General features: G+C 55.4%; 1 protein-coding gene across 5 annotated transcripts in view; it reads right to left on the bottom strand.

The window, feature by feature from the left end:
• Positions 1 to 5,005: 5,005 nt before the first annotated feature.
• The window catches only part of RGS8 (regulator of G protein signaling 8), a 28,670-nt gene continuing 23,549 nt past the window's right edge, over positions 5,006 to 10,126 (bottom strand). For all 5 annotated transcript variants that reach the window (XM_072945973.1, XM_031688826.2, XM_072945972.1 and 2 more), the window contains one exon: positions 5,006 to 10,057. In XM_072945973.1, coding sequence (XP_072802074.1) covers positions 9,875 to 10,057 — 183 coding nt within the window. In that variant the 3' untranslated portion in view covers positions 5,006 to 9,874. The remainder of the gene's footprint in view (positions 10,058 to 10,126) is intronic.

Below are 10,126 nucleotides of genomic sequence, written 5' to 3'. Positions count from 1 at the left end.
GCCTCCCCAGGCGTCAACTCCTTTTCTCCCTGTGATGCAGGCAGAGGAAGTCCACCCTGACCCGGCATGCTACCGTCCCAGGGCTTCCGAGATTTTGATGTGACGGGGATGCCCACGTCCTAGAAGCGCCCTTCCCGGTTCCTCCCCACTTCCTTGCTATTGGTTAAAACTGACCTGATACAGCACTTAACGGAAAACCCTGACCAGTTCACTTTTAAAACACATGCTTGAAATTACTTCCCTTAACTCCCGGGCGCACCTCCACACAGCAGCTCTGCAGTCACGGTAGGCTCCGTTTCAATCTGCCCAGAGCCCCTCACGTGCTCTGCACCTTCAATGAGAAAATCCACGTCAGTTACGGCACCTGTGTTTCTTCAAAGGCTACAAGTCAAAAGTGTAAGTCTGGCCCCGGGATAAATTAGGAAAGGGCACACTGGAGGTGCCTGGTCAGTTGAATTGGCTTTGAAAGACATAGGGATTTTTTTTTTTAACTCAGCCAACTCAAAGTCCAGTTAATTTGTTGTCCTTTGAGTGTGCACTGAAAAGCCTGTGTGACCAAGGAGTGATCCCTGGTACATGGAGCTCTTAGGACGCCTGGGAGCGGTCCCAACACCCTGGCCAGGGCAGGGCCCCTTCCTGAGTGAGAGGCACCTCGTTTTGCTTCTAGCTGACAGAGGCCCTGTTTCTTCCTGCAAGTACAGTTGCATTCAACCTACCCACTGCCAACAGCTCCGTGACAGGTTCTGACCCCAGAAGAGGTTTAGAGGCCTAAAGCTGGGATGTCTGCAACCCAGGGCCAGCCTCTCAAATACTTACAGCCACTGTTTCTTGACCACCTACACATACCAGCTCCCGCCCCAAGTGCTTTGCACCCTTATAATCTCTAACCCTTGCAGCCACCTTGCCTGGAAATGTGGATGTTATTAGCCCCCTTTGGCTAATAATAAAACAGAGGCTAGGAGAGGCTAAATTCCTTCCCCAGAGTCACACACACAAAGTAAACAACAGAGTCAGGACTGAGTCTCAAGCCAGCGCATCCAAATCCCTTTTTCTTTTCTACCATGTGGCTGGGAGGAGAGTCCCCTGCCCCTGTGGGTGCCTGCAAGGCTGGTCTTAGTGCCTAAGAAGATGGGGCAATTTCTTCCTCCTTGGGAAAGTCATGCCTGGAGCCCCGCAGCGCCAGGATGTGCTGGCCTCATGGCAGATGTAGGAGATGGAGCCAAAACTTGCCTGCAGGTTGTGGGCGAGGCGGTGAGTGGTGGGCTCGGGGCCAAGCTGTGCTGGGAGACGGCAGGGGATTGTGGTGGGCTCGGGGCCAAGCTGTGCTGGGAGACGGCAGGGTATTTGTTGTACTAACGGAGAGACAGCACAAAGGGCAGGGCTGCAACAAAACAAACCCACAAAACTGCTCCTGGACGCAGGGCCGGGATCTGCTCAGGCAGATGATTGGCTAATTCAATTTCCAGTGGGCTTTGCTTCGTGTCTTTCAGCCACCATCACTTTCCACCAGGCCCCAGTTTCTCCAGGAGCCCGGATTTCTGAGCTAGTAAACAGAAGAGAGTTGACTCCCATTTCAGCACCTACCCTCACCCCTACCTCGGCTGCGTTGGCATGTACACCTGCATGCTTCCCATCCCATGAGCTCCCCCTGCCCACACCTCTGCACTTCCCTACCCCACCCCAATCTCCTTGGCCCCCCCGCCCCCAACTTCCTTTCTAGTCTACTGGCCTAGCAGGGCCAAGAGTACCGGTTCTGGACTTAAACGTTCTAAATCCCCATTCTGCCATCTGCAGCTTGAGTGGCCTTGGATGTTTACTTACGTGCTCTGTGCTTCAGTCCCCTCACCTGTAGAAGCGGGGAGTCACAGACAACCGCATCTACCTGTCATGGGCTGGATTATGTTACCCCAGCCCTCCAACACTCAGGTGCTGAAGCCCCACCCCCTAGTACCTCAGAATGCGGCTGTGTTTGGAGACAGGCCTTTAGAGGAGTGATTAAGTTAAAAGGAGGCCCTTTGGGCGGGCTCTGATCCAATCTGACTGGCGTCCTTACAAGAAGGGGAAGAGTTACCAAGGGTGCAGGCACAGAGGGAAGGCCATGTGAGGACACAGTGCAAAGGTACCGCGTAGAAGCCAAGGAGAGTGGCCTTAGGAGACATTAACCTTGACTACGCCTTGACCTTGGACTTGCAGCCTCCAGAATCGGGAGAGAGAAAGTTTCAGTTATTATAAACCACCCAGCCTGCGGTATTTTGCGATGGTGGCCCTACCTTAGAATTGTGGGCACTCAACTAGGTGAAGCATGGAAATTGCTCTGCAAAGCTCCTGGCTCCTAGGTGTTTTCTGTTAGTGTTGCCACTTATGAATATGCAGCCACTTACTTCCTTCGCGGCTCATTTGGTAAGTCCGTTGGTACCTGTGCCCTGTCTCCTAAGCCTTGGGAAGGGTTGTGAAGGATTAAGATAAATAAGTTCTCTCTGAGGGCCTAGCTTGTGGGTTTCTTGCCTCCACCTCCATTCAACCCAAGTGCTAATCTGTAAGAGGTGCTCAAAAAACATTTGTAGATATAATATTCTTTCCATAAATATTTAGGGACTTGAGCAGGGGACGAGGCAGACAGTCTCCGCCCTTAGGGAATCATGGGTTAGCAGGGAAGGGAGACATCGAACCTGTAATATCATTTGCTTTGAGTGGTTTCCTTTTGCTTTCAATCGAGAAGCAAGTGAGCGCCAAAGGGGGTGCTGGCCTGAGTCCCAGTGATCCCGGTGTGAGAGGAGGTGCCGGTGAGCACACGCCGTGTCCCTGCTCTGTGCCGGACATCGTAATAAACAATCTTCTGCGATAACTTACATGATGCTGACAACGGCCCCAAGCGGCTGGCTCTGCTGTTAATTTAGTTTTACAGATGAGAAAACTGAGGCACAGAGAAGTGATTTTCCTGGGGTCACAGAGCTTGTAGGAGTTAAAGCTGGGATGCTCACCCCGACATCTGCACCAGATTCCAGTTTATGAGGAAGAGTGTGTGATGAAGCCCTGGTCCTGCGTTTTCTCTCAGGCTCATGGCTTTGTTTCCACAGCTGGGCGTGCAGCCTTCCGCTGTCTCGGGGTGGCGGGCCCAGGCTCCCCTCTGTGTTGTGGAATGAATGAGGCACAGACAAGAGAAGCGGCACCCAGGTGCAGCCCCGCCCTTTCCCTCCAGCCTTCAGCCACACCTCCCGGGCGGGAGACCAGGACAGACCCCAAGCAGGAAGTGCATCCACAGGAGGGAGACCTCGATGACCACGGCTGCTTTTTCTCCCTCTGGCCACGGCTCTCACTTTGTTGACGTAAACAATGGGGCCAGAAGGGACTTTGCTTTTTTGGGGGTTTTTTTAACCACATTTACAAGGTGTTAATGAAATGCCCAGCATTGTATTGAGTGTTTTCTACCTGTAAGAGGCTTCTGTCAAGGCCTAGAAGATAGATCTCAGATCCAAAGGGTTCCAGACTAAGCAAACATCACTGGGAGGGTGTGGAGAACCAATGAGGGGCACTCAAAGCCTGTCCCCAGGAGAAAAACGTCAGGGCTTGAGAGAAAGTGTGATGGTTTTTGGAGAGAGCTGTTAGTGCCCTGTGAGTTCCCCCCAATGCACACGGGGCTGAATGCCTGCCTCTCACCTCACCCCCCAGGACAGCAGGTGCAGTGGGTCCCTTGGAGAGACTGACATGTGCCCCCTGGTGCTTGGGGACCTGATTCCAGCCTGGAAAGCTGAAAACGCCAGGCTGGCTGGAGGCTCTGTCCGCAGAGCAGCTGCTGCCTTGTAATTCTAGGGCCAAATCAGGCCCAGATGCTTCCAATGGGCCAGCTGTGGGCCTCTGAGAGAGACACCGGCGTGGGGTCATCCAAGGAGCTGTCCAAGAGGATATCCTGGAAGGACAAACAGACTGCTGCAGGCAGATGCTAGGGCAGCACCCAGGAAGGAGCAAGCCACCGGAGGAGGAAAGCATGATCCTGCTTGGAAGAGCCAGAAGGAGGAAGGAATTCCCCAGAGGCAGGGTCTCCAATGAGCCCAGGAACGACCCACCGAGGCCTCCGAGCTTCAGAGAGCAGAGGCCTGTCGCAGCAGGCAGGGCACCTGGCATGGGCCCCTTACCCCTCACCCTGCCTCCCTCCCTGCTCTTCTTAGTCTTGGTGGGGGGCGGGGGCAGCTGGGGTGGGAGGAGCAGAAGAGCAGAGCTGGGAAGAGGGGCGCCCACCCCTTCCCTTCTCCAGCAGGGGCCTCCTGTCCGCAGCCGTCCAGGCTGCCAGCGCTCACTGCCACCCCACGAAACTGGGACTTGAAGGGGGGGTAGTTTGCATAGCAAAAGTCTTCTTCATTTAACCGAAGTGGCCACCTTTGAAGGCATATCAATTTTCCATTAAAGACAGACCTTCTCTGGTGTGTTTTAATTATTTTGAATTACTAATATTTTGTATACCTCTGTCTCATCACCACACCCAAAAAATTAGCTTTTGCGAGCAAATACTTCATCTCATTCTCCCATGGTCCCCTCCACAGGACCCATCACCAGAGGCTCTGGAAGATTCGATGACTCACACAGGCCTTTCAGGGGCACACCAATTGTATAAAGTGAGGTACAGTCATAAGCAAGGTCAACCCACCCTGTTTTCAGATTACTCCAGCTGAACAAATCTATAAACCATCCCTCAGTCTTTTTCTCTCTGTGTTTTCAAGCAGTAGGTGGCTGTAAGGAAAATACCACCTTGTGTTTGTACAGCACTTTACAGCTTCAAAGGCACGCTCACAGCCCAGAGTCGCCCTCCACCCACACGCTCATCCCAAGTCATTCCCACCCCATTTCCACCCACAAGGCTGCTTCTCCTGATGGCCAGCCCCGTGCCAGCCTCTGCCAGAGGGAGGCCAAGTGCCCCAATCCCCCTGCCCCCCGGGTGCGTCCATGTGGTCCATGTGTTACAGGACGCATCTCCTCGTGAAGAAATGCGGGCAGAGAGCGAAGGGCAGCGTGTTCAGGTTCTGTTTATTGTGTTCTCACAGCCGTGTTTATAGTAGAGGTGAATGACATGATGGCACTTTGCACGCTAATGAAACAACTCAATGAGGACTCTGTGAGCCAAGCGGTTTCTATGGCAGATGAGCTGCTACAATCTGTCGTGCGCGCCGCGTGACTCAGCTCGTGCTGTCCTGCCTGGAGCGCACCCCAGCCCAGCCGCCTTTCCGTACCTGGCAGAGGGGAGGGAGCAGAGGGGCAGGAGGGAGGAAGAATCAAGAAGGGAACAGATCACGGAGAGGACCCAGACCCCGCACCTGGGAACCCAGCGGCCCATCCTGCCATCTCTCATCCTGGTCCACAGCATCTCGTGAATGCCAAGAGGTCACAGGGGGACAGGAAGACATCTCTGCTCTCGGCTCCTTCCTTCACAGTCCCACGCCACGTAGCCCAGGCTCTCCACACCGGGCAGTGACCTGGCCATCTCTTTTGCTTCTAAAATGGAGGATGCAGACTCAGAGAGGACTGGCATGTGGCAGACTGAAGGATAGCCTCGGGTGCAAAGTCATGATTCCTCTGCCTTGCTCGGAAGCGGGCACCGACGGGGTCAGGGGAGCTCTGGGTGCCCTTGTGGATGGGAGACCGTCCTGCCTCTGAACATGCCACGCCTCACCTTTCCCTTCTGGTTTATGGAGAAGCAGGTGCCACGTGAGCGGCTTGTCTCTTTCCCCCTTGCTCCTTCCTCTTCAGTCTTCCCCATTCCCAGCCTCCCCCCAGCTCTCAGCACGAGTCCATGCCTCTCCCTCACGGTCCAGGGCCTGGAGAACCTGGACACCCAGCCCGGCCGAGGACAGGCGCCCGGGACCTGCGCCCAGAGGCTGGGCCGGCAGCCTGGGCAGAAAGCCGTTTCGCAGCTTTGGTTCATCCAGAGCAGCAGGTTCTGGGGGCAGCACCGGAGAGTGAGGTCAGCTAGGAACTTTCCAGCTGCCCGTCTGGCCTGAGACCAGAGAGGGAACGGTGAGGGCGTAGGGCAGGAACCCAAACCCCTTGGTGGCCTTGGAAAAGAAAGCCTCAAAGGGCTTGACAACCCGAGGGTCTGACACCCTCTACTGAGAAATCTGGGACTTGTTGTGTTACCACTGTTACCACCTCACCCTCTTCACCCGTTCCCTGAGTCCAACCACCATGTTGCAGGGCCTTGGGGACAGAGACACAGCCTGACACGAAACGACCAGGCACAGGAGTGCATGAGGACAGACGGACAGGGAAGCAGCCCGGCAGGTGAGCTGGGAGGCTGCACTGTGACTTGGGAGGCGCGGAAAACCCCAAGGGCCCCTCCGGCCCCCGGTGCTGGCCCGCCCGCTGCCTGACACCGCACGGAGCTGCGGCAGAAGCAGGTTCCTCCCGGATGAGCAAGGCAGACGGAGAAGGCGCAGAGCGGCCACCCTAAGAGTCCAGTTCAGGGCCGGCCGGTTCCCAGTTACCGTGCTTGCCGGCGCCTGGGCGCGCGCCGGCCCTCCCGCCACACGGCTGTGCCTCGCCCTCGGCTGGCTCCTCCTCACGCCTCAGGCCCAGCCTCCCAGCCTCCCAGCCTCGTCTGCACAGTGGAATCACCCGTGGGGCTGATGCCTCGGGTTCCCTGCCCAAGTTGTTCTGGGGCGGGACCTGGACACCTGGGGTGTTTTAATTCCCCAGGTGAACCACCAAGGTGAACGCGTCTCTCTTAGACCACTGTCTTGGACCATCTTTTTTCAAAGTAGGGTCCACAAGCCACCACGCACCTGGTAATTTATTAAAAATGCAGATTTCTGGGCCCTACCCCAGATCGCTTGGACCGGCATCTCTAGATGTGGAAACCTGGGAATTAGCACTTGTCACAGGCTTGCCAGGTGACCCCTGCACACCTTCAAGTTAAATGATAACACGTTGCTCAGGGATCCTTCCTCACCCCAGAGCTGCCCAGGGCCGTGAATGGTTGTCGCTGACTGTTCTGTTTGGCTCGCCAAGGGCAACAGGAAATCTCACACCAGCCCCCAAGCAGGTTAACACTCAAGCAGGGCCACAAGGCCACTCAGCGATGGAGAGCAGTCCTGAAAGTCACAGCTCCGTCCAGCCTGCTGCCCTGGCATGCCTTGGGCTTTCAAAGGTCCCAGGCACAGAGCGAGCCTCGAGCCCAGGAGGCAGTCCACAGCACAGGCCCGGCATGAGGAGCAAAGGAAGACGTGAAACGGAGGGAGCGGCACCCGTGGGCGCCCACCTAGTGCGGCAGAGGTCTGGGGGCGAGGGGCTGGGGTGGAGCGGGACTTGGAGATGCAGACGGTCAGGGATGAGGTATGCTTGGATATTGCTCTAGATGTTGTAAACATTTCTCCTTATTTCATCACAGACCAAAATCTGGGTGGGCATGACCAAAGTGCCTGAATGCAGCATCAGAGCAGAGCGCTCCGTGCCTCTTGTGGGAAGCAGGTCATAAAGGGTGTGAGGAAAGCTCAGCCCATGGGAAGATCATCTCTGTGGTGTACGAGTCTAGTGCTCATAACTGTCTCACACACACACACGCACACGCACACACTCACTTTCCACAGGAGTACCATACACATAGCTATCACGTTCCTCTACACACGAACGTACACCCACAACACACTCACTTAGCGGCAAGTTTCAGAATACCCAGGCTTGGTCCTTCTCACCTCCCCATCGTGGGAAGGCATCACCAGGCGCCATGACCCCACCATCAGCAGCCTGCATCCCACCAAGAGCTGGCGAGAGCTCTTGGCTCCACATGAGGCCACCGCCCAGTGCTCTTGTTCAGACTTTCCTCCTGGGAACAGTGGAAGTGGCGAAAAGGCCCCTCTTAGCACATTTCCTGTTTCCATAACTCTGTGCTCTTCCAATTTATCTGCACCTCATATCCGACAGTACAGTTGGCAGCAGATGCACATTTCATATGTAAACAACGTTTAAAATACCCTGTTCGAGATTTTGATCATTAAATTAATTCTGGCAGCTTAAGCTAAGGATGGTTTTTCACCAGTGGGGGCAGGGGAACACTACCTGATCTAACTAGGAACACCCACGTGCGGCCTCAGAGTTCGTGAATGGGGAATTCCCAGCTGTCCCCGGGAGGCCCATGTGCTCACACAGATGTTCACACTCACAGATGCACGGCAGGGCAGTGGACCCTAACAGCCAGGGGGACTCAAGAGCCTTCTGGGCCTTGTCTAGCTGTAGCCAAGGAAGGAAGAGATTCGTGAAGTTACTGGACAAGTATGCAAACACAGGAACACCTGCACATCTAAAAAGGCAGCGAGAGGAGAACGCTTCAGCCCGGTTCTCAATCGCCTGCACGCCAGAGCTCACACCTAATCACATGCTGTTTCATTTAGTCCATCTGGAAGTGTTGTAGCTCTGCCGTGGATCCAAACCCAATGGCTGTGAATGACCCCAACAGCACGCCCTCCGCGATACAGGCCACTCTTCCAGGCTCCTCTTCCACATTTGGGTCTCTCTGTTGAGGACTTGTCTCCTTGGCTCTGCAGTCTTGGGCCAAAGTCAGCTTCTCCCTGGGCAGCTGGAGTAGGTTTCCTGTGTCTGGCTCATCCTCCAAGGAAGAGTTTCCTGATGTTTTTCCAAGAGCATCCCCAGGGCAGCACGAAGCCATTTTCCGAAGGTCTCCACAACCAGATGTTCACAGTGGTCTTAGCCTCACCTCCTGGTCCATGTTCAGTCTCTGAAAGTCAGAGGTCAGGAAGGAAGCCGCCAAACAGCCAAGGTGGCCCTCATGAGCGGGACCTTCCTGAGAACGCACACTCCCCGGAAGCAAGCTGGAAGGAGTGATGGCCTAAGTTCCCACTCTCCCCATCATGACTACATGGCCTGCATGGGGGGCGAGGGGGAGAGTCAGGGGAAGTGGGAGGCACCGCGGAGCTGTCCATGCTCCTCTGGTTACGGGAGTTCACCTCCCTTTACCACGCTGTCTGTCATTCTAAGAGATCCGTGATGGATGCGCGGGGAGGCGACAGCAGACAATACATTAAGCAACAGAGGGTTCTATGTGCCCCACTGCACGGAGGTCTACCAGCGTTGCACTCCATGCTTATTCAGCTTCTGGAACACTTTTTGGCAGGACCGAGGAGATCTGCAAGCTGAATCTTTCTCAGTAGCAGCTCCACGTCAGACGTCAGGAAGGGCAGCTCCCGAGGCCCCTTCTGGAACTGCAAGGGTCAGGGGGTCTTGTGAGCTTTCTAGGCTGAGATGGGCAGTGACCGCGGCTTTTCACACCGGTCCTGCGGAAATGGAAGAAACAGCCGACTCCACGGAGTCCGCCCCTCCTCTCAGAGGCCACCTGTCAGTGACAGTGCGAGAAACCCTGGATGCCCCAGAGACCTCTCTCCTAAACTGTGAGGTCCCAGCACCCAGGACTGGCCATGACGTGGTGACAGCAAATCACAGACGTGAGCCAGAGTCTTCTAGCTTTTCCTCACAGGGGTGTGGGACAAGTTAGAGAGTCGGGAATCCTAATGGAGGAGGGGGCGGGGCTGGTGGAAACTGCATCTGCATTATTTACACATTAGCCCAGCACAGCAGCTCTGCCTTCTCAGTGGACATGATCCAAGGCATTATGGTGGGCGTGTGGCCGACCCAGAGAAGGGTGACAGCGACAAGGTGCTACCACTAACCGAAACACAAACGTGGGTAATGGAATAAAGTCCGAGCTCCGGTGGCTGCATCATACTTCGGAAGGGCCCTTCATCCCCGACTCACTCCCAGCCTCCCAACCTAAGCGCCTCTGCTTTTGAACACCTATGACATTTCACATTAGACTATGTTCTTGGCAGCAAGGGGAGGGGAAAGCCGGCGATCTCCAAGAGTCCCCGACTGAGGTCTAACTGAGCCTCCTCTGGTTTTGGGACAGCAAATCCAAGTACATTTTGGACCTCAGGAACCGGGGGTACGAGTCCTTCTCCATGAGGCTGTGCACTTTCCCCTGGGCCTGGTCGAAGCACGTCAGGGATGGCTCCTGCATGTTCTTCCTCGTGGCTTCTCGGGTCTGGAAGTCTATGTTTACCTGGAGACACAAACAGAGAGCGTGGTCACAGGCCTGCAAGGCCCAGGGTACCTGGAAGTTGGTCCTATA

Source organism: Vicugna pacos, chromosome 21, assembly GCF_048564905.1.
Source record: "Vicugna pacos chromosome 21, VicPac4, whole genome shotgun sequence".
NCBI lineage: Eukaryota > Metazoa > Chordata > Mammalia > Artiodactyla > Camelidae > Vicugna > Vicugna pacos.
Note: the sequence above shows the minus strand (reverse complement) of the source record. Positions and strands in the feature narration are given on the sequence as shown.